Below are 23,420 nucleotides of genomic sequence, written 5' to 3' on the forward strand. Positions count from 1 at the left end.
GGCCAGAGCCGCGCGAACATTCCGAACCCGGCGGCCTGGGTGACGTCATCGTCACCTTAGCGACGGAAGGGTGGGATCGGAGTCCCGAGTCGCGGGTTCCGGGGGCGGGGCCTGGGAGGGGTGTGCTCCGCCTTCGGCCCACAGGTCCAGCTGCCAGGCCCGCCCCTTCTCCGGCCGAGGCAGGTGTGGCAGCAGGTGTGCCGGGCACTGGGCGAGGCCTCACCCGGCGGCCCCTGCTCTCCTTGGTGCACGCTGCTGCCCACGTGCTCACCACCCCTCCACACACCTCTCCCCAATCCCCCGCTTTCCCCTACGCCTTCCCCTACACCGCTGCCTCCAGCTCTTAGGACTGGCTCCTAAGTCGTCTCAGGTCACCTCCGAAGAGATGCCTTCTTCCACCACCCAAGCTAAGTAACCGCCAGCCCTTTTCTTGGGGACTTTTTTTTCCTTCACAGTATCGCTCCCTCTAAAATGATCTTAACTGCTTATAATGTGTTGCTTCCCTTTTTAGAGCTAAGTTCCATGAGGTTAGTTAGTTATTCAACTCTTGTTCATTTTTAGCACCCTGAACGGAACCTGGCATGAAGTAAGTGCTCAATAAATGTTGGATGAATCTGTGAATTCACTTCATTTCATTCATCTGTGCCTTCATTTATTCGACATGTATGCAGTGCCTTCCAGGCACTTGTGATAAGCACTAGAGGTACTGAGATGAACAGGACAGGGACTCCACCTAGCGGTGAGAAGAGATATCCCCGGTCCTGACTGGGCAACCCTCCCACTCTGGCGCAAGATTCTGATCGGATGCCCTCCAGGACAGGGTCCAAGACTCACCAGGAGGGCAGGCCAGAGGTAGAGGGTCAGCAGTTTGTGTGTGTGGCGGGGACACTGAGAAGAGAAAGAAGAGCAGAGGTGTGGGCAGACCTTCCTGGGTCCCAGCCAAGATGGCAGAAGGAGGGCCGGCTTTTCCCAGCCCTCCAACCCTGCCATTGCCAAGAAAACGGTGCCTGGAGCTTGTGGCTGTTTTCTCCCACAGTGGGGACCCAGAAGCACAGTCAGACACACACAGAGGAGAGAGTAATACTGGGGTTTATTCAGAATTTTTCCTTTCCCTTTTGGTGCACAGTGTGGGGCAGTGGGGGCAGGGGCGGCGGGAAGTACCTTTGGCCTCTAAGGACATTACTTACTGATTGCCGACCTTGTCTGTGTGACCTTGGGGCTGCCAGGATGACTCTCTGATCCATGGGGAGGGTGACAAAGGGGCTCAGCCCTCAGCCCGAGCCCAAACAGAGAGGCCAATCCAGTGTCTAGTTGGCCCTGTTCTTTCCAGGAATTAAGGAGCAGATGGCTGAGAACATTTCAACTCATCATAAAAGCAGTGAAGACTGCGGGTGGCAGGTCATTGAAGGGGCTCCATCCCGAGCAGTGGCATTCAGACTCACGCATGTCAGCATGCAGGCCAGTCCTGTGTGGACTGATCACACCCTGCACAAACGGCTGAGAGCCCCTATCCGCCTCCTGTTCCCCATGCCTCTTGGTGGGCCTTTCCCGGTCTTTCTTTCTCCCTTTGCAAGAACTGGGCCTATTGATGGAGCGAATGAAAGAGAAACCACCTATAAGCCCCTAAAGATGCCCTTTCTTCTTGGTCCTGGCCTCGTGTGTGCAGGAGGTAGGCACCCACCTCAGTTCCCTGGAGGAAGGTGCCCCAGGGACAGGTGGGAGGTGGAGGGGCTCACTGGGCTGCAGGCTGGGAGTGGCCACAGGGCACTGGCACTCTCCCTGCTTCTCCCAGGCCCCCACTGAGCTCAGTGGGGCTTTGCAGGAACTGTCTTAACAAGGGTGAGGCTCGGAGCTCAAAGTGAGCACCTGGGCCCCCTGGCAGCCCTGCCTGCTCAGTGACTGTGGAAGAGGATGTGAGGACTGAGTTTCCGTACTGGTCCACCTCCTCATACTGCTCAGTCACAGTTCTCACGGCTCCATGGTGCTGGGAGCCACCAGGCCCAGTTTGTAGCTCCAGAACACTCTTCTGCCGCCTGCTGGGCACAGGGCTGGCTGAGGCAAGGGCTGGCTTGGGCTTTCCAGAGCACTGGGTAGCCTCCTGTGTCCCGGCCTTGTCCCAAACACCTTTCTGGTAGAGCAGAGTCTGGCTCACATCCTGGGCCGGGTTTGTGCTTTTCAGTGAGACATCTGGGCTACCCCTGGGGCTGGGAGCTTCCAGAAGCTTCCTTGTGGCTGACTTAATGGAAATGAAGGTTGGAGAGGAAGGTGTATCTCTTCCAGAAGGCAAGACTAGAGGGAGGCCTGAATCATCTCTCAGTGTCTCCAGCCTGCTGGTGGAAGGGGCAGTTGAGACTGCTTGACCTCTGGCCTCTGTGTGATTTCTGACCTTGGCTTGACTCTGGACTTCAGTGTGACATGTAACTTCAGTTTGGCTCTTGACTACAGTTTGACCCCTGACCTCCTGGCCTGAGCACTTGGGTCTGGCTCTGCTGCTGTCCATGACACTGACTTTGTAGACACTGTGGTCATTTGGGGGTCCTTTGGAATGGCCCCTAGTGTTAGCCTCAGGCTGGAGGCTAGACATGGAGCTGAGGGCCTTGTGCACAGCTTCTTCAATGTCCAGCAGCCTGGCCAGGGTCTGTTCCTTCAGGTGAGCAACCTCTGTGCTGACCCTCGTCAGCTCCCCAAAGGCCTGCTCCACCAAGGCCTCCGGCTTACGGGGGGCAACAGGAGCCTGAAGGGCCCCTTCCAGCTGGGGCACAGCCTCAAAGAGTCTCCGCAGTGCCCGCACGTCCACGCTGCTTGCGGCCTCCTTCTCCAGGGTTTGCACCTGGCTCAGGAGGCCCTGGAGCTCTCGCTGGCTGCCTTGTAGAATCTTAGGGCTCTCAGGGGCCACTTGCTGGGAACCTTCTGTCGGCTTCACTTCTGGGGTGCTGGGGCCCTGCTGTGGTGAAGTAGGGTCACTGCTGAGAGTGGAGCGTTTGGTAGGGTCAGGGCTCTGGGCATTGCTACCCACAGCTTGACTCTTGGTCGGCCTAGGGGCCATAGTGCTGGGGCCCTGTTGGGGGCTGGGCTGGCTCTGACCACTGGAACATGCAGCCAGAGGTATGTGTCCCTGGCCTGCAGTGGTGGAGACCTTGGCTGGCTGAGGCATGGCTGCATCTGTCTTGCCTTGTTTGTATTCTCCTTGGGAGGAGCTGAGAGATAGAGCTGAGGGCTTGGGCAGCCTCTGAGGAGGGGGGATCTGGCTTAGGTGTGCAGGTTTGGGGGGCAGCTGGGGCTTCTTCCTTGGGGTCATGGTAGGGTCCAGTTTTGGGGTCTTTGTCTGTGACTCCCCAGAGGTTCTGTGGCCAGCAGGACTGCTGTGGGAGTGGAGAAGGTGGTCTTGCAGTGGCTCGGAGGCCTGCCCGGTGGAGTCCTCATCCTGGTGGGCTCGGGCTGGGTAGTCAGGTCCCGTCACAGCAGCTGGGAGAGGAGGAGGAGGAGGAGGAGGAGGAGGAACAGAGGCATTATGGGAGTGCAGGCTGTCACCTGTAGCCTGAGGCCCAGAGGCCAGGGTGTGATGGGCTAGAGAGGCAGCCTTCAGGGTGGTCTCCGCAGTGTGGAGGCCCGCTGGGCCCACTCCTGGCATGGCTTTCTCTGGAGGCCCTGGGGCCCTCTGTGGGCAGCCCCCAGGCTCCTCCCACCCTGGGCCAAGCCTCTGGCCTGGGCATTCTTGGAGCGGGCTGGAAGCCTGGGCTGGGAGGGCTGTCTCCCCGCCCTGTGGTGGATGTTCCCTCTCAGAGGGCTGGACACCTCCAGGTAGGTCAAAGGTCCTCACAGGGTGAGCAGTGTAGATGCCATCCTGACCGGTCACCCGCCCCCCAGGCAGCCCTCCGGACAGTACTTTCTGTTCCCCACTGACCTTTCTGGGGGCTGCTGGGATCCTGGGGTCCCCTCCAGTCATAGGCCTGGTGTTGCTTTGAGCAGTCCCAGTGGCTGTGGCCGGGGCTTGCAGAAGACCGTCCTGGAAAGGCATGGAGGTGTCACTACGGGGGAGGCCCCGCTGGTGCTTGTTCGGAACTTGCTGCTGCAGGCTCCGGGCCTCCGCTGTGGCCATCTGCAGACTCTGCATGGCGGCCTGGGGGTCTGGCACTCCGGGCCCTGGGGGCACACTTGTGGTTCCTTGTGACTTTCCCGAAGCTTCCATTCCTTTCTGCCCAGTGTGACTGTCTTCTTGCTTTTCTTGGCCAGCCAGAGGAACTGCCTTTCCAGTGGCCTGTGGGGGGCAGGGGGTGGCTCCTGGGCCTCTCAGATGCCCCATTCCCACACTGGGGTCCAGTGGGGGAACGTGAATGATGCTCTCAGTTGGGGGTAGCCTCTGGGTCCCCTCGCTGGCTGGCACGGGGCTTGGGTCAGCCGGTGGCTCCCAGCGCAGGCTCTGCAGGCCGCTCAGGTCTCCTTTGTCTATGCAGCTGGCCAGCAGCTGCACACTGCTCCTCTCAGGGGCCCTGCTGGTCAGCCAGGGCTGCAGGGAGTAGGCGGTCAATGAGACCAGGCCCTGCTCTGTCTCCTGCATCACCAGCCCGGTCCTCGCTGCTGAGGTGCCCAAGCCACAAGCTAGCACCTGCTGGAACTCTGGGTCCAGGTCTTCAACGTTCCTACTGCCACCTGGAGCTGGAAGCTGCAAGGGCTTGAGCCGGAGCTGGCCTGCTGGGTCCTCCTGAACCAGCAGCCCCTGCGGGTCCACGTCCGGCCGCTGCAGTACTTGGCGGACAATCCTGGGCAGCTCGCCAGACACCAGCTCCTCCTTCCGTACATGGGGGCCCCCCTGCCCTGGGCCCAGAAGCACATACTTGGCTAGGCAGAGCTCCCCTGGCCCTCGGGCCTCCATGAGGATGCCCGTGTGGTGAAGGATGCCAGGTGTGGTGTGCAGAGAGCGCAAGGTCGCCTCGGCTGCAGTCTCCTGCCTCTCCAGTGCCCTGTCTGACCGGCCCATGGGCTGCTCTTCCTGGAGGTCGCCCCCTCGGATGCTCTCAGCTGCCAGAGAGCCCATGGGGCAGTTCTCAAAGAGCCAGGTGAACTTGTTCACAGAGCCCAAAGGGATGGGCTCAGGGATTGACCTTGACCCCTGGTCTTCCCTCTTGCCTGCCTCCAAGGCCTGGAAAACCTCCTTCTGACGAGACACCTGCCCCGAAGGAATCTCCACGCGGCTGCAGTATCGCACAGGCCCTCTTCCACAGGGACGGTCTGATGCCTGCAGAGGCTCAGTCTCAAAGACGTGTCTGTCTGTCTGTTTTTCGCCAGCTTGGACCTGGCTAACCTGCAGATGTTGCTCCTTGGAGCCTGCTGGCCCATCCGGGGACTGGGGCACGAACATCCAGGTGCAGGACTGTGCCTCAGCCTTCGATGTGAGGTCTGCGGCCTCTGACCCCTGCTTCTCTGCCAACTCACTCATTGGGCATGTCTCGAACAACCACCGTATAGTCCTCACGTCCCCCTTGGGGGGTGCCTCAGGCTGAGGGCCTGCTTGACCCCTTCCTTCTTCTTCCTGTCGTTCTTGCTGCTCCCGCTGGTGGATTACTTCCAGGGGCTGGGTCTCAAAGAGCCACCGGGCAGTGCCCACGTCCCCAGCCACCACTTCCTGCCGGGTGATGCCTCGCACCACGTCAACAGTCCTGGGATTTCGGCCCAGTTGGTCCAGGGGCTGTGTCTCAAACATCCACCTGTAGCCCTGCACATCGCCTCCGACCACTTGCTCTCTGCTGACAGAGGTCAGGGCGTGGAGGTGGCCTCTGCCATCCTGCATGGCATACACTGGGGACCCTATGTCCTGAGACTGCCCAGCAGAACCCATTCCTTCTACTTTGCTCACACTCTTGGGGGTGGAAGACTCACCCTGCCCAATGCTGTCCAGGGGAAGGGTCTCAAAAAGGTTCTTGAAGGTCTTCACATCCCCCTTCACCTCATCCTCCTGGGGGACACGTGGAGACAGGGGCAGTGCCGGGGAGCCCTCAGCCTCCCGGGAACCCACCCGCTGCAGGTGACCCACTTGGATCTTGTCTCTGGGAGTGTCCAGGGGTTTCATCTCAAATAGCCACAGGGTGGATCGGACGTCGCCAGGGACCACTTCCTCTTTGGGCAGAGGCTCTGCCCCAGCCTCCTCTTCCCCCTTTAGAGTGTCTAGTGCTCGGGTCTCAAACAGATGTCGTTGCTGCTGAACATCTGGACCAGGAGGGATAAGGTCTGGGGATGGCTGGAAGTCCTTCTCGTCCACCAGGATCTCCCGGATGGCATCCAGGGGCTGTGTCTCAAAGATCCAGCGAGTTGCGCTGACATCGGGCCGGGTCCCCTCCTCCAGGGAGATGCCCCGGATCACCCGCACCTGGCTGGGGTCCCGGTTGATGGCATCCAGAGGTTGGGTCTCAAAGAGCCAACGAGCTGTCCTCACTGCGTTGCTTTGGATCTCCTCCCGGCATGCGGCCTTGACCTCGTGGATGGCGCCTTCCGCATCCTGGATGGCGCACAGTGGCTCCGTTTGGAACAGCTTCACTGTCTTCTTCACATCACCCTTCAGCTCCTGGATCTCCGAGCGCAGCTCCAAGGGACTCTGCTCCTGGAGGGAGGGGCGGGAGCCCAGGCGGTCCAGCGGCCGAGTTTCAAAGAGCAGCCTGGTGCCCTGGACATCTCCGCTGGCTGCGGGCTCCCTTGCCGTAGCTTCCGGGGCCTCGTCTTGGCCCGTCAGCTCATCCAGCGGCTTTGTCTCGAACAGCTGGCGGGCTGCGCGAACGTCCCCTCCGGATGGCTGAGGTCTGGCTGACTCCTGGTCTGCGCTGTTGGCAAAGGAGCCTTCCTCAAACTTGCGGGAAGTGGCCTGGACGTCACCGCTGGGCACGGGCTCCTTGGCGGCTGGCTTCTCATGGTCCCCAATGGCATCCAGCCGCCAGTTCTCAAAGATCCAGCGCATGCACTGGACGTCACCCTCAGTGGGCTCCTCAGAACCCAGGACCTCAGCCAGGTCTTCAGCCACAGCCTCGGCCAGGTTCTTGCGGAGCTCAGGGTGGATGTGCCTGTAGAGGCGGCGGAGCTCGTTCGCCTGCCGCTGCTGGTGGAACTTGGAGAAGGACTCCTTGGGTGGTGGCAGTGGCAGGTCCTCCAGGGCTGGTGGTGGAGGGAGGGGCAGGTCCTCTGCAGTGGACATCGGGATGGTTGGCCTGGGGGCCACCTGCGTCTGGGCGTTGGACATCCTTCTGAAGAGAAGGGCAGGGATGAGGATGAGCAGGGAGCCTTCAGTGGGAGGGGGCGGCTGCTGGGAAAAATGGCAGGGAGCAGGACGCAGGGGCAGAGTAGGGCCGTGGTGACATGCCCTCTCCAGACAGACTTCACGTGGGTCTCACCCTGCCACCTGCATGGTGGGTGTGTGACCAATCTTAAACTTGGGGCATATGGAACCACCCACCAAGGTGAGTCCCTAGCTTCCCCAGAATCACCTGAGCAAGCAGGCCCTGCTGGCCAGGAAGCTCTGTCCTTCAGCTCCACCAGGCGGGCAAACTGGATGTGCCCCACCCTCACTTTCCTTTACCAAAGTCATCTTTCCCTGATGGAGTCCCAGGTGAGTGGCCCGAGGGATTCCTGACTTTTGTGGGGGGTCTCAGCCAGGGGCAGGTCCCTAAGTTGGTGACTATTTCCCACTGAGAAGAAATTCCCATTCATAACACTAGAGGGGGCTCTTGCTTTCATTGGGCCGCTTGCCCAACCTCGCTACCAAGGCTCTCCACTCACTCCCCAACCTTGCCCAGGCCCACAGCCCCGAGGAAACCGTAGAGGCTCACCAGGATCATGGTTAGCAGAGCCAGATCCTGAATCCCAGCCAGGGGTCTGTGCTAAACCCCAAGACCCAGAGGTCTGAGCTAGGGGGGGTCATAAGGGTCTTCCGGACCAACCACTCATAATTAAAGATGAGGGAACTGAGACCCAGCAGGGGTCAGATCGGGGTGAATGGATGACAGGTGGCACTGGTGGGGGGTTCCTAAACCCTATTTGGGATCTGGGTCCCAAGAAATAAGAGGGTGGGGGTGTGAAACTTTCTTAAGGGTTCCCTAGGAGAGGGAGGGGGACCCTCTGCAGAGACAGCCCAGCCCCTTCCTTGCTCGAGGACACTTGGTCCCAGCTATGTGCACAGGGCCCAAGTCTGGCTCTGCGGTCCCCTCCTTTCTCCGTCTTCCTATCAGTCAGTTCCCACCAAGGTATCGCCTGCCTCCCAGTCCCCCCCCTGCCCCCTTCCATGGTCTCCCACCTCTCAAGCCCTTCTTTGGCCTCTGTCCCCTGTATCTTATCTGCCTTGTGACAGGTGTACTAACAGTCTCCAGAGGCCAGGAGGGAAAGAATGAGGAGCATGTGCCCCCGCCCGCTGCCCCTGACCCACTCCCTGCTCCACATTGGGTGCTAAATATAGCCCAGGTCCTGGCCTCAGCACCACAGCCCTGGGCTCTGAGGGAGGCTCAGGCCCTGCTGGTGGGACCCTGGGCGCCTCAGCCCATCTCATCTCCTCCTCCTCCCTGGGACCCCTGATCCTGCCCCTGCCTCCTGAGCTGGCGTCAGGCGCCTGGCCTGCAGGATGGCTGGTACTGGGGCCTGGAACCCTTCAGTGGTAACAGGGGTGTGGGGCTGAGGGGAGGTGCAGGGACAGGCAGCAGGTGGGGGCAGGGCCGCCTCCTGCTCGCCTGGCTTCCACCCCGGCTTGTCCACTGAAGCCCTCAGAAGCCCGAGGAATGTGAACTCCGAAGCCTGCCACGCAAGCCTCACCACACACTCTGGGGGTTTCCTTTAGTCCGAGTCCTAATGAGGACCTCTGCCCAAGGCAAGCCATGCCTGTCCCCACCTCCTCCCCTGTTGTGTCACCACCCATGTGGCCTGTGCAGGTGGCATGTGCAAGGCCACAGACTCCACCCGTCTGCACCCCCCACCCCCAGGAATCTCCAGAATCCCTGCTGTGGTCACATACTGTTGGAATCACGGAGTCCAGGGGTGTCAGACCTAAGGACCCACAGAGGTTGCTGTTCCAATGGGGAAACTGAGGCCCAAAGAGGGGAAAGGAGCTGTCCCAGGAGGCTCCACAAAGCAGCAGCAGGGCCTGAAGCAGGTTTCCCAACGCGTGGTCCTTTCGTGCCTACCCCTGCCTGACCCGAGACATCTGGAACTTAAGTTTCTAGAAGGCAGGGACAGGGGCTGGGGGTAGGCAGAGTTCAGAACTGGGACCAGACTTAAGTGTCCCAGGCTTGGCCTCCTAGGGCTGGCCGACCCCTCAGGGTGACCCCACCTCTCTGCCCAGCCTGCCCTCCTGGTCCAGCCCCTGTACAGGTCTCTACTTCTGGGCAGATGCAGGTTTTGTCTGCCCACCTTGCACCCCACCCCCAGACCTCCCCCTGGGCTTCCTGCACTGGGTAGGATGAGGGCTCAAGGCAGCCCTGGGGGCATCCCTGAGCCAGACGTGCCAGGCTTTTCACCCACAGGCATGGAGCTTGTCCTGGCAATGCTGAGTTGGACCTGCTGCTCACCCTCCACCTGAGTGTCCTCCCAGCTCCCCTCCCTCCCTCTTTCCTCCAGACCCTGGGCCTTCCTGAGAGGAAGCCCTGAGGCCTGGGGAGCTCTGTACCTGTATTTTAAGCTTTGCAACTCTAGGCCACCTCCTCCTGAATGCCTTTCTGGATTTTTTTCAGACTGGCAGGAGCTTGCCCCTTCTTCAGGCTCAGGCCCGTGGCCGGCAGTCTGAGAGCTTCCCTGGAGCCCACACTAAATCGCCCTTGACTTCCTTGTGGAATCTGTATTTATGTCAGAGGCCCCTCCACTCACCTGCATGGCCCCTCAACCTCTTTCTGTCCCGCTAATGAATGCTGTCCTGACAGCCATTGGCACATGTCCAGATGGGACCCCAGCCTGGCTAGCCAGCCTGCTGTGATAATACCAAGGGCAGGTTACTCACCTGATGCCCTGTTTGGCTGGTGTGATGCGTGGGGTCTGTGGCAGGTGTGGCCTTAGGGTCTGTCCCTCCACTTGAGCTCCTCGCTTGGGGTGGGGGCTACTCTCTGGTTCCGTGCAAAGCCCTCTTGCTGCCCTGGCTCCAGGTCTCTGTCCCCTGCCAGCCCCAGCAGCTGCCTTTATCTTGCTGGCTAAGGGGGTGGGCCAGGGTGGGGGTGGGCAGGAGAGGCTAAGTTCAGAGCATGAAGTGGTTCGGTTATTTTTAGGGCTTGTGGAAGTTACTCTTCCATCCTGAGGAATCAGTTACATGTCCTTTCTACTGGGGGGGGGGAGGCAGCGGAGGGAGGGGAAGGCTTCATTCATCTGAGTCTGATCCGAGGACGGGGCTCCCGTGACTCAGCCGTGGCATGGGGCACAGGTGTCCCAGACTATTGTGAGGAAGTGAATAAAGAGGGGCATCTGACAATTGCCCCCCCAATTCTGGAAGCCCTGCACCCCCCAACTCTAGACTGCTGAGTGTGTGTCCATTGTGCCTGGAGACTGGAGCCCCCCCCATCCTCATCCCCCTCCAGGCCCAGGAGTGGGGGGGCCGCTCCCTCTGACCTAAGGCCCAGTTCTTCTCCCCCACCCTCCCTAAAAAGATCACCCCCTCGAATCCGTTCTCCCTCACACCTTGCAGCTCAGTCTATAGATCTGAATTTGCAGGCCTTGACTCTCTGCTAGGTCTCTGATTTAGCAAAGAATCCCATAGGATGGCTGTGCGGTTTTCACGGCAGATTCTCAGGTCCTTGTTTACTTTGGGGCTTTTCCCTCTGACTCAGGGCCCAGACTTCCTGGGAATGGAGGGGAGGGAAAGGGAGGGGTGGCAGGCGGGGAGCTGACTGTGGGGTTATTTCTGACCCTGGAGTCATCAGCTTCCAGTCACAGAAGGAAGGGGTGAGGGTGGGTCACACCTGCCCCTCCTTTGCTGCCCAAAGCCTGAGGGGCTTAGCCAGGTCCGGGCATTTAGGCCAGGAAGGGGCCAGTGCGGTGAGAGGCGTCAGGGGGCCATCCAGAACACCCATCCATGGGGCATGTTGTCCAGGCTGCTTGTCTAAGGCTGTGCAGGTGCCTGCGGTCACCTGGCAGAACAAGGCTTTTCTTCTGACACCCCCAGTGCCCTCTGGTGCCAGGGAGTGACACCAGGCACTGCTCACTTTTTCCCCTGAGTCAGCCTCAGCCTTGCAGCCTCAAGCAGAGGCTCCTCCCCATGGCGGGGAGAGGGGGCATCTGGGAAACCCTCTCCCCGGTCTCCTACCCCTTCCTGTTGCCCCTGCCTTTTCCCACCTCCCTGCCCGCTCCCCAGGCTCCTGGCTTGGCCGGCAAGGTCAGGAAACCGTAATCGCCTTCCGGGCCAGGAGGGGAGGATCCTCTCCTTGAGGATTCCTGAGGTGCCTGCCTGCTCTGGTGTTGAGAATTAAATAAATCAAGACATGAAAAGGTTTGAGGAGCATGCTTAGCGTGTAGCCTACAGAAGTGCCCACTATGATTACATATGTAAGGAAAGGAAGTGGGTACTTGAAATGTCAGGGGCCACTCTGTGAAGTACAGGATCGTCTAACTGCTTTGTTGTACACCTGGAACTAATACAGAATGATACTGAATCGAAACCGTCATTGGAAAATAATTTAAAAAAGAAAAACGCCAGGCGGAGGCCACTTTGGTACTCACCTCAAGTGTGAGTAGTGACACGTTCTCAGCCCTCAGTACTAATAAAGAAGCTTTTCCTGACAACCAGGTTTGTTTGTGTGCAGTACAACTCTGCCGTCTAATACAGCCCCCATGAGCCACACGTGACTATTTAAATATATTAAAATAGAACAAAATTTAAGATTCAGTTCCTCCATCCCACTAGCCCCATGTTAGCACTCCATAGTGACCTGTACCTATAATTATCGTATTGGGCAGTGCACAGTGTTTCTGTCCTGGTGGAAAGTTCTGTTGGGTAGTGCTGTTATAGACACTAAAAAAAATCTCAGAATGAATAGTATTTCCCTTTTTGCCTTGGCTGTTAGGAAGCTCTGAGCTAAATTTTTAATCTTCTAGCAAGTAGACGTTGTGGCTGGTGGCCTGTGCAATGAGGGTGACCAAATGTCCCTGTTGCTCATCTCTGAGGGGTTTCCCAGAACAAGGGACTTTCAGTTTTAAAACTGGGGAAGTCCTAAGAAACTAGGAGGGGCTGGTCTGCCCATGCGCGATGGTCATCATTAAGGTGTCGGTTACCCAAGGCCGTTTCAGCAGCAAGCCGGGGGGGGGGGGGTTGCTTATCAGAGTCTCTTTGGTGGAGATGCTATGCATCTACCCCCACAAGCTCCCTCAAGTTGCTGTGGGAGCCAGACTAGGAATAAATAAGTACCTGAGGCTGAATGGCTGTGCTGATCACACAACAAAGGGGATTTGAGGGAAGGTTGGAGAGGGAAGGGTGTTTTCCAGAGATCACAGTCCCTCCTTCTGGCCTACTTGTCAGTCCCAGGGAGCCTTCCCCTGCAAGCCATCCCCTCCAAGAGGCGCTCCGCCCAAGTTGGGGATTGTGCAGGAGTTCAGGCCTAAGTCTCCTTGGTGCACTGGCCCTTGAGGGTGGAGCTCAAAGGAATTAGCTGGCAGCAGACTCACCTGGAGTTTTAGGAATGGCACGGTCCAGGAATGATTAATAACAGACTACCTGAGCTTGAATTTTAACCTGTAAGACCTACTAGCTGTGTGAGCATGGCAAGTCACTGACCCTCTCTGTTTCTCAGTTTCCTCATCTGTAACATGGACATGATAATTATGCATATCTCAAAGGGCCGCAGTGAAGAATATACATTTATTACACTCACACCACTTAGAACAGTGTCTGCCACACTAAATGAGTGAGGTCAGTAGGTCCTTCCCTGGATCCTGGCCACCCTCAGTGTCTCCGGGTCCCAGATCCCAGTGTGTCCTCTGGGTCCAAAGACAAGTGCCCTTCAAGGCACTGGCTGGTGGTCCTAGCTTCCCTCCAGCCTGAAGCAGACACCAGTGCCAAGGGACAGCTCTGGGCACGGTGGGCTGGGTCTCTTCCAGGCCTACAGGTGACAGGCCTGCTCAGCCTCTGGGGAAAAATCATCTGAACCCAGAGGAGGGATTTTCTGCTCTGAGTCAGCTCACAGGGTGGACAGATGTGCGGGGAGTGTGACTATTGCCTGAGAGGCAGTGGAGCCTGGAGCCTGGTGTCTGGGAGTGTGCTGGGATCTGGTGTCATGCTGCCCTGGATCAAACGCCAGCCTGGCTTCCTAAGTTACCGTATTTTGTCGTGATGATGCGCACCAACGTTTTGGGCCTAAACATTCAGGAAATTTTTTTGTTGTTTTAATTCAACTATTTATTTATTTATTTATTTATTCATTTATATTTTGATACTTGTTTTTTGTATTATAAAGAAATCTTAGCAGTTATTTTTTAACATATGATGGTACAAGCAATTTTATGTAACAATTACAAAGCACAAGAACAGATGCACGGTATTAAGGTACTACCCATGTACAATGCACATCTTTGTTTTCCCTCAAAAAATCAGGCCAAAAAGCGCACATTATACCCGGCAAAGTCCGGTGTACGACCTCTGAGAGTCCTTCGGCTCGCTGACGCCCAGTGTCTAAGTTTGGGATATTCCAGGAGCAGAACTGAAACAGAGGTTCAATTCCAACAAATTGAACCTTTGAGAAGTTTACCTGGAAGGGGAGGAGCATAGCGAGGGAGGGGAGAAGTGAGTGGGGGGCGCAGGGAAGTAGATCACTTCTGTGGGCAACTGGGGCTTCACCCCACAGGGGATCCTCGGGGAGTTGGTGTAGAACATGCCTCACCTGGAGTGAGGAAGCTGGGGTCCTTCTCCACCAATCGTCACCCCCACCGGTTGAGGGCCTGTTCCCTGGAAGCTCTAGCTCCCCCATACTTCCAGTGGCCCCTCCAGCAGAGAGAGGCAAGTGTTTGAGATTCAGTGGAGCCGTGGGCCTCACAGGGGCTGTCCATTCAATCTGCAGGGGGCCTTGGGAAGGGGGAAAGAAGTGGGGGGGGCACTGGCAGCATGTGCTACATTAGAGTCTCTTATCTGGGAGGTGGTGAGAAGCCTGTATCGTGTGGTTGCTTTGAAGATTTGGACATGTGCTTTCCAGGTGTTCTTAAATCGTGATTATCTAGGTGGCTGGGCCCAAGCAGGCGAGCCCTTAAACAGGGGCATTTCCTCCGGCTGGTAGCAGAAGAGGACATCAGGGGAGCTGAGGCACATGGGGGCTGTGACGTGTCATCCCTGATTGGGAATGTGGGTGCCGTAAGCAACGGAGAGAGGCCCCTGGCTGGCAGCACGCGAGGAAATGGGGACCCAAGTTTTACAACCTAGGGAGCTGAATCCTGCCACCAACTTGAATGAGCATGAGTTTCCAGGTGAGGGCTCGGCCTAGTTTCCACTTTTTGATATCCCAAGCAGGGCACCCAGCCATGCCAGCTGGACTTCTGACCCTGAGAACTGTGGGCTAATCCATGGGTATTATTCAGGTTGCTCAGTTTGTGGTGTTTTGCTACACAGGCAATAGAGAACTAACATAGAATGGAATCCGGGGCAGTCGAGGGAGGGCGGGAGGCTGTGTCAGCCCATTTGTTATGGTCAAGCAGTCAGCCCAGAGGTTGGCCTAAGCATTTTCTACTGAGGGGCCAACTTGGGGGCACTAGGCGGCTAGGCTCAGTACCCCCTAGGTCTCCTCCAGAGAGCGTCTCAGAATCAAGAAAGCGGAGGTAGGGGAAGTCCAGGCAGGAAGCACCCACAATCCTTCATTGCTCCCATCTCACACTGGGGGGAACTGAGGCCTGCAGCAGAGCCTGGATGCGGTGGAGCCGTGAAAGGAGCTGGTTTCAGAGATTCTTCCTTTGGGACCCTGGTTCCACCACTTCCCAACTCTGCAGCCTTGGACCAGTTGGGTCAGCTCTCCTCCGAGCCTCAGTGTCCCTGTCTGTACAACAGGGGTGAATGCTGTGGCCATGAGCAGTTGCGGGAAGAGTGTGAGCAAAGGCGCAGAGGTGGGGTTGGTGTGACTCGAGTGCATGGGCAGAGGGTGGAGAGCCACCCTGAGCGGTGGGCAGCGGTCCCACTGTGAATGCCAGGCAAGGAGTTCAGGCCCTACCCTGCAGGATTTGGGTCGGGGGCAAGTGATGTCACAGCAGCACAGGCTCTGAAGGATGAGTCTCTCCATGGTGGCCGAGAGGAGGGGAGGAGGGGCTGAGTCTAAGGGAAGTTGAGGGGGAGAAGAGATGAAGCCTACAAGTGCTACTAGACGCCTGAGTGCCTGGGGCAGTGTCGTAGGTATCGACAGAACTATGTAGGGACTTGGAGGTAAGGTGAGGGAGCATGCGGGGACCCCAGCTGTCTGGTGTGGGGACACGCTGCTGCTCCCCAAGCCGGCAATGGGAGTGAGGGAAAGGGAAGGGTGGTTGGCAGAGGCTGGCGATAAGTGTGAGGTGCCAGGGTCTCCCAGGTAGAGCCAGAAGAGAAGTCGAGGCTGGTGACAGACACCCGGGCCCAGGTGTGTGCTGATGGGAATCAGGTTTGGAGGGAAGGTGATCTCCCAGGGGACCGAGAAGCAGGCTCAGGGACAGACCAGAGGGAAGGAGAAAAACCAGGGTGGAGTTAGCCACGGGAGATGCTGGGAAGGGCTTGCTGGGGTCAAGGGCATGCTGTGAGGAAGGAAGAGAGCGACCGTGTCCAGGGCTGCACAGCGGGGGGGAGACAAAGAGTGGGAGGGGCCGCAGGTTCAACGAGGGTGCCCCGGAGGACTTGGACTTGGCCCAGAGCAGCCCCAGTGGCGGGGAGGAAGCCAAGCCGGCCGGTAGAGGGCTGCCGAGGGCTTGGGCTGAGCCTGCAGGGACCTCAGGGAGGGAAGATGCTGGAAATCCCTCCTCAGAGGGGAGTCGGTGTAGGAGTCAGGATTGTTGTTAAAAACCCAAATCAATCGTTCACCAGGAAGTGCCCGTGAACAGACAGCAGCAGGTGCCCAGTACCCAAAGGCAGGCGGGAAAGGGGGTTGGAAACAGCTGGCAATGCCCCAGTGCCCAGAAGGTGGCAGCACGTCCTCAAGTGACACTCCATCTAGCTGGATCAAGCAGGTTTCAAGTCTGTAATCTAAAAGAATTCTTAGCACAGCTGCCGTGGGTTGGGCTCTGGGCTACACACTAAAGATTATATGTTCTCACGGAGCCTACCTTTTGGTTGAAGAAGCAGATAACATAAATAAGTGAATTAGCCTCATGCCTGTCAACAAACCCTCTAAACTCCCAAGCTTTATGTTCTCCAGGGTGCTGGGGAGCCTGCCTTTCTAGAATGTGTGACCTACATCCCTCGTCCTTGAACAAAGGTACTGAATCGAGTTCTGGTTCTGGGTTCACCATTAAGTGCTGTATCTGCTTATTCACGGAACAGACTGGGCGAATTTTCCAAAGAGAGACGTCCCGTATGTACTGCTTGTAATGTGACTTTGACAATCCTCCAGTCAAGAGAAAGGAGTCTGCATGTCATCCCCTTGAATCCCGGTCGGCTGAATTGTGACCACAGCGCAGGACACTTTATGACTTCCGAGACTGGGTCATAAAAGGCAATGTAGCTTCCACCTGATTCTTTAGGGACACAGGAACCCCCGTGACCATGCTGTGAGGAAGCCCAACTAGCCCTTGGAGAGATTAGTGGAGGTGAGCCAAGACCCCCGCCCCTGGGGGTTTGCGAACCAGGACAGAAAACCTTGGAAGCAGGTATTCCAGTGCCAGCTGTCGCTACGCTGAGCAGAGATGAGCTGCTCCTGACTGAAAAATTAGGAGCAAGGTAAGCGATGACTATTGTTTTAAGCCACTTACATTTTGAGGTGGTTCGTGGTTCGGCATGTAGCACTAGACAGGCAGTATCTATGAGGGCCTACTCCCTGCTGGACTCTTTGCTTGGAGCTGGGGGTGGACAGCAAGCAGGACAGCCTCCCTCTGTGCCATCAGGGACCTTACTGTCCAGCTGGGAAAACAGGCTGTGATCGTAGTACAGTAAGTCCCCGGCTAGCCTAAACATGAAGCCGTGACAAGGTTCCTTGGTGCCAGGTGCCTCCCCTGTACCTTGTTAACCGCAGATGTTGCTAATGACGCACAGGAAGCCGGGAGCGGCCTGGGGGCAGCCCCGGGGAGCATGGGCCTGTGGGCATCCCCGTGTATGCTATTTCCAGATCTCTCTGCCCTTGCCCACACCACCACTTCTTGGCCCACCATTACATCAGCACCCCAGCTCTCCCTTGAGTGTCTGCTCTTGGTGCCCTTGGCGCGCCCCATCACCAAGCAGCAGGCAGGTCTCTCTAAAATGCCAGTCTGTTCATGCCGCCCCTGAGCTTAACCCACCACAAAGCTCCCCACACTCCTGGGAGAAGACCCAAGTTTTTGCCAGGGCTCACGAAGCTCCGAGCGATGGGTCTGCCACCAGCCTCACAGCTCTCTCTCCTTCCTCCCTTTCCTGTCCCCAGAATGCACAAAGCTTTCTCCCGCTCCGTGGTCTTAGTACTTGCTGCCCCCTCTGATGAACTGCTGGGGCCATTCCAGCCGACTCCCCTGCCCTTCGTCCCCCTGACATTTGCAGACAGACAAGAACATGAGCAGCCCTCTTCTCTTCCCATCCCTGTTCTGTCCTGCACCACGAGGGCGCTGTGTGTAGGACAGGACACCCCAGACTCCAGGACCACACGGGGCCATAAACTCCCTCTCCTCCACCATCTCCCAGGCCTAGAGGTGTGTGCTCCAGCAGAATAGTCTGCCCTCTAGTGGATCGACCTCAAAAGGAGACCCACACAGGCCCAGCAAGTGAGTTGGGAGGTTTGAGCGGAGAACACTGGGGTGCCAGGTGCCTTGAGATGGAGAGAGACAACTTCGAAGGACTTGCCCTGGCGGCTGCCTGGAGGGCCATGGGGAGCTCCAGAGAGAGCATCTTCCCTGGAGGTCCAAGCTCTCCAGGTGGCTCTCTTAAAGGCCCCCAACAGACTTGAGGAGGGAGGAAGAATGACGCTCTCCTGCAAGAAACCCTCTTTCCAGTATCACTTCTAGTCACACTTCTGCCCGCTGGCAGGTGACGGGCTCAAGGTCAAGAACCGATGTGGTTGCCCTCTTTCTGCCAGTCTTGCACTTCACTGCAGACTGTATTTTTCTTGCTTCTGGAGCTGTGACCAAAACCTCTGAGACAGGAAATGCCTTAAGAGTCCTGATCCGTGAAGAATGGCTTTGCACGTGTGGCATTCAGAACGCACCTCGATGGCAGAAAGATTATTTTTAAGCTCAAAGCATCTGAGCAAACAGCAACTACAGAGAAATAAAAAACAACCTTATCTAAACCACTTTAAACAGGACCCCCCACCCCGCCACCTCAAAATATAGCAGCTATAAATCCCTTCTCTGGGAGGTTTATAGCCAGAAAGGAAACTGACCACCATCACCGGGATGAGTAATTCCTTAAACAGCTTGGTCAGATACTCTCCTACCTTCCATTTGTTCTTCCGCAGAAGCCTTTCTGCCCTCCTTTCTCCTTATAAAGTGGGTTTATGAACTTTTTTCCCCTGGAGCCAATTCACTTGAAGGCTCCCTGGAAAATAAACTTTGTCTCCTCTCCCGCTAGCCTGTTTGTTGTTAGTTCATTCACACACACACCCCGCCCCCCCGCCCCCAAGCCCTGAACCTAAGTCAGTAGAGGAAAAGTTACGTTCTCCTCTTGACAACAACAATGTGAATGAACGACTGTTTTCTGTCCGGTGCTGGGTGGCATCTCCCTGCTCTGCCAATGTTATTGCAGAGCACGGAGTCCGCTCTTTCCCTCTCTCCTGCAGGCATGTGCATGAATTGGATGAGAAGAGATAGAAAAAGAGAACACATGAGAGATTATATTGTTACATTTATGACTTATTTATACAAATCATTCTGCCTCCAAAGTAGTCACAAATAACGGAGGGCTGATGTGTGCTGGGTGCAGTGGCACAAAAGGAATGCTTTCTTGCCCCTCCTGGGTAGCTCAGTTGCCTAGAATGTGAACTTTGTATGCCAAGGTTGTGAGTTTGATTCCCACTCACAGCACATAAAAGAATCAACCAATGACCCAGGCTGCTGTGGCTCAGTGGATGGAGTACCAGCCTGTGAATCAAAGGGTCGCCAGTTCGATTCCCAGTCAGGGCACATGCCTGGGTTGCGGGCCAGGTCCCCAGTGGGGGGCGTGCAAGAGGCAACCACACATTGATATTTCTCTCCTTCTCTTTCTCCCTCCCTTCCCTTCTCTCTAAAAATAAATAAATAAAATCTTAAAAAAAAAAGAATCAACCAATGAATGCATAAATAAGTAAAACAGCAAATCTTGCTCTCTCTCTTGCGCGCTCTCTCTCTCTTTCCCCACCTTCCACCCCTGTCTCTAAAATCAATTTTTAGAAAAAGGAATGCTTTATTGGTGTCAAAGTGATAATGGCTGGGACAGTTGATGAATTATGCTTATTTACACTTAGTCTGGCCTAATTGCATTTGAGTGGAATGCAAAATGTTACCAGGTGGCTTGTGACCCAGTGACTGGCCTGAAAAACCAAAATAGCAAAAACCCAAACCACAGGAGCTTCCGCATTGGTGTGCGGGGCGGGGGTGGGGGGGGTGGGGGGGCACTGACACAGCCTGGGCGCAGCCTGGGCGGCTTTACAGCAGGAACTTGGCTCCCGCAGCTCTGGAGTCCAAGAGCAGGTGTCTGTCGACTCTGTTCTTTGTCGAGGGCCCCTTCCTGGCTTGCAGATGTCAGCCTCCGAGCTGTGTCCTTTCAGGGCTGGGGAAGAGTGAATGAGCGCTAGTCTTTCTGCCTCTTCTTTCTCAATCCACTGAGCCACACCGTCCAGGGCTAATCAGGATTTTAATTGACTTCCTCCCCACTGTGGAAAAGTCACTTCGATCTATTTCAACTCTTCCCCCAACATTCCTTCACTTTGCCTAACCATGGTGTTTTGGGTTTTCCTTTGAATCGGTCATAATATCTGCCTGGTTCTCTCAGAGTATATGAGTAATTAAATTCCTCAACATGCGTTCATTTTTACATCTGTACAAGAGTCATGCCTTTTCCCTGAAATGATCCTTTATCCGTCTTCAATTCCACTTTAAACTGGCCGTTTTTATAAGGAGAAGAAAAGTGTAGGTGAGGGGGTTGGAATTCAGGGGGAAAGTCAATCAGATAAAAGTTGTGCATTCCTTCCTGTGGTCTTTTTCTGTGACCTGGGTGGTGGATGTCTCATCCTGAAGTGCAGCGGCTCAGATACCATCTTGATTGCTTACAGGCCTCCTGAGGCACAGAAGTGGAACCGTTTATGGTCTCGTGGAGTCAGGGTGGGTCATACCTTCAGTTCCTGGAACAATAGCTTTTTACATGTAATGATTACTAAGCTTATTAGCTATTACTTAAACTAAACTTTTCCAACTCTTGAGCCCCCCATCGAAACCTTTGGGAGGCAGGGGCAGGACGAGGCTTCCAAAAAAAAACGTGGCCCAGCCTCTGAGCCCCAGGAGCTCCATGGATCCAGGTCACGCTTCCCTCCAGTTGCCCCAGCCCCAAAACAGTGGGGTCATTCTGGACTCTTCCCTTTCTCTTGCCCCCACGTCCCACCCTATGGTAGGCTCAATAGCGGCCCTCCAAAGGTGTCCACATCCGAATCCTCGGAACCTGTGAATGTGTTACCTCAGCAAAGAGGGGTGTGAGAAAAGCGAGGGGTTTGAGATGGGGGGGTTACCCTGGGTTATTCACGTGGGCCCCGTGTGATCTTGAGGGGGAGGAGGAGGGTCAGAGTCAGGAAAAGGAGACATGAGGGTGGGAGCAGAAGTTGGAGCGATGTGCTTTGAAGTTGGAGGAAGAGGCCGTGAGCTAAGGAAACCAGGCGGCCTCTGGAAGCCGGAGAAGGTGAGGGGACAGGACTTCTGAAAGGGGTGCAGGGACAGGTCTGGGTGCCACCTGTCACAGAGGTCCTTTATAAAGAGCAATGCAAGACTTTATCACTGTCCTGCTTCACTCCCTCCAATGACTTAAAATAAAATCCACACACAACAGGCCTCACGTACCCTAGCCTCTCATTTCCTCCAACTGTGCTCCCCCGGCTCACCACGTTCTGTCCCATTAGCCTTTCTTCTATTCATTCGCTCAACAAATACTTGTCGACTAGTTACTATGGAATAAACAGGGTTCTAGAGCAGAGGTTCCCAAACTGTGGCCCACTGGCCAAGTTGGGTGGCTGCTTGTTTTTGTAAATTGAGTTTTACTGAGACACAAGCACACCTTTTAAAGTAATGCCTGTAGCTGCTTCTGCACTAAAACAGCAGAGTTGAACAGAGCCTATAGGGTCCATAGAGTTGAAAATGATTATTATTGGACCCTTTATAGAAAACAGTTTGCTGATATCTATTCTACATCAGTGCTGTCTGACACGTGCATATATGTTACATGTGCACATGATGAGGTCTGTCCAGAAGGTATCCAGCCATGTGATAGGAAAAACAGGGACATTTACTGAAGAAGATACAAGATACAAGAAACATTGTTCATAGGACAATGACGCCTCAGTCCCCTTCAAAGTAGGCACCTTGGAACCTCACACCGTTCTTCTAGTCACCATCAGCTGCCCTGTCATATTTTCCTGAATCTTATCTATAGTCTAAAATCTCTTCCCTTTCAAAGGTGATTTCAGTTTTTGAAAAAGGCAGAAGTTGCAGGGCATGAAATCTGAGCTGTAGTGGGGTTGAGTCCCCTGGGTGATTTGATGTTTAGCCAAAAAACCTCTACCCGAGTTGTGATGCATGAGCAGGCGTGTTGCAGTGATGAAGCTGCCAATCACCAGTTGCCCACAGCTGTGGCCTTCTGAATCATCCGAATAGTTTCTGTGGAGGAATGTTCAAACTTAACACAAAATCTGATGCAGATTTGCTGTCTAACTAGCTCAGTCATTTTGAATGTGACGGCCACACAGTACACATGCTCACTCAACAGTGTCTACCGCCCCCGTTGACTAGTACAGTGTGGTAGTCATTGTTCACACATGCACATTCCAGTCCACTCCCCTTGGCTGCCAGGTTAAATCGATGTCATGCAAACCATTCTCTTGTTATATTAACAATGGTTGAGTTTTTTTCTGGACAGACCTCATACATATTTACATGTTATATATGTGTACATATATGGGTATACATATTAAGCCTCAAATTTGAGCCATATATATAATTTAAAAATTCAAATAGCCACCTTAAATAAGTTTATAGAAAAGAAGCCATTGAGATAAGTTTCAATAATTTATTTTTATAACCCAATATGTCCCAAATACCATTTCAGCATGTAATCAATATAATACATTATCAATGATCTATTTTACTTTTTTACATAGAGCCTTCAGAATTCAGTGTGCACTTTATACCTCTTGCATATCTCAGCTGGGGCCAGCCACGCTCCAGGTGCTCACTGGCCAAGGTGAGCAGAGGCTCCGGACTGGCTGGGGCGGTCCTAGAAGCAGGGGGCCCGGCAGCGGGGAGCAGACGCATCTCCCTGTGCGTGGGACTTACACTCCTAATGGAGAAGGGAGGTAATACACGCACAGGGAGAAGAAGTTTTATGCCTGGTGGACACGGGACAATGCAGATTGTCAGGGCAGAAGTTTAAACTGGGGAAGGTGACACTAGGCAGTGAGGGACCAACTTTACCTGAGAGAGGGCTGGGCTTTGCCCTCAGCTCCAGGCCCCTGGGGCCTGCTGGAGTGTCTTTGTTGTCCTGGGGGGTTGGCTGCTGGGCAGGCCGAATGGGATTTATGGTGGGAACTCTGGGTCGCACGCTGTCCATTCTGACCTGTGGAGGGACTGGAGAGTAACAGTATTAGCCAGCCTCTGGGAAAGGCTGGGGGCAAAAGTCAGCTACATGGGCAACATGTGGTTAAAAGCTAGTAAATATTCTGGACACCAAAGCCCTGGGTGACCTTCTCTGATGGCAGTACTCTGGGCATGTTGTCACACTGGGTGGCTGGGAGGGGGTCAAGTCATTGTCCCCCGGCTCCACAGCAGAAGACAAGTGGAAGCTTTGTGTCTGCACCGCGCCTGGGCTCTGCCGGGACTCTCTTCCCTGGGCTGGTTTAATGCCTATCCTTGCCCACTGATCCACCGTCACCGTGAATATAGCAGCTTTCCGTGAGTGTGGCGAGTCCTCCTAGTGAATTATCAAACCCGACGATGGCTTAGTTCAAACCTGAACTTGCAGCTGGTGTCAGAAGTGAGGGTGGTCTTTTGGAGAACCGTGTTTCTCTAACTGTACAGTTGGTCCTACACGCTTTATGGACACCTGAGTAAATACCTGGGGGAAATGAGGGGCGGGCCAGGAGGTGGGGGGCTGGGGCCGAGTGAGCAAAGGATAGAGTGGA

At 55.5% G+C, this 23,420-nt stretch overlaps 1 protein-coding gene across 3 annotated transcripts; it reads right to left on the reverse strand.

Moving 5' to 3' along the window:
* Positions 1–1,106: 1,106 nt before the first annotated feature.
* On the reverse strand, positions 1,107–10,093 carry XIRP1 (xin actin binding repeat containing 1). 3 transcript variants are annotated; one of them, XM_037030610.1, is made up of 3 exons: positions 9,962–10,093; positions 3,905–7,229; positions 3,370–3,465 (listed from the first exon to the last, which is right to left on the reverse strand). In XM_037030610.1, the coding sequence occupies exons 2-3, from the start codon at positions 7,223–7,225 to the stop codon at positions 3,457–3,459; spliced, it is 3,330 nt and encodes a 1,109-aa protein (XP_036886505.1). In that variant the 5' UTR covers positions 7,226–7,229; positions 9,962–10,093; the 3' UTR covers positions 3,370–3,456. The 3 variants fall into 3 exon arrangements, with proteins under 3 accessions (XP_036886504.1, XP_036886502.1, XP_036886505.1); XM_037030609.1 differs by having other exon boundaries at positions 1,107–7,226; XM_037030607.1 differs by having other exon boundaries at positions 1,107–7,229.
* Between the last annotated feature and the right edge of the window lie 13,327 nt (positions 10,094–23,420).

The sequence above is a fragment of the Sturnira hondurensis genome, unplaced genomic scaffold (assembly GCF_014824575.4).
Source record: "Sturnira hondurensis isolate 20B ecotype Veracruz unplaced genomic scaffold, ASM1482457v3 Scaffold0020787, whole genome shotgun sequence".
Taxonomy (NCBI): domain Eukaryota; kingdom Metazoa; phylum Chordata; class Mammalia; order Chiroptera; family Phyllostomidae; genus Sturnira; species Sturnira hondurensis.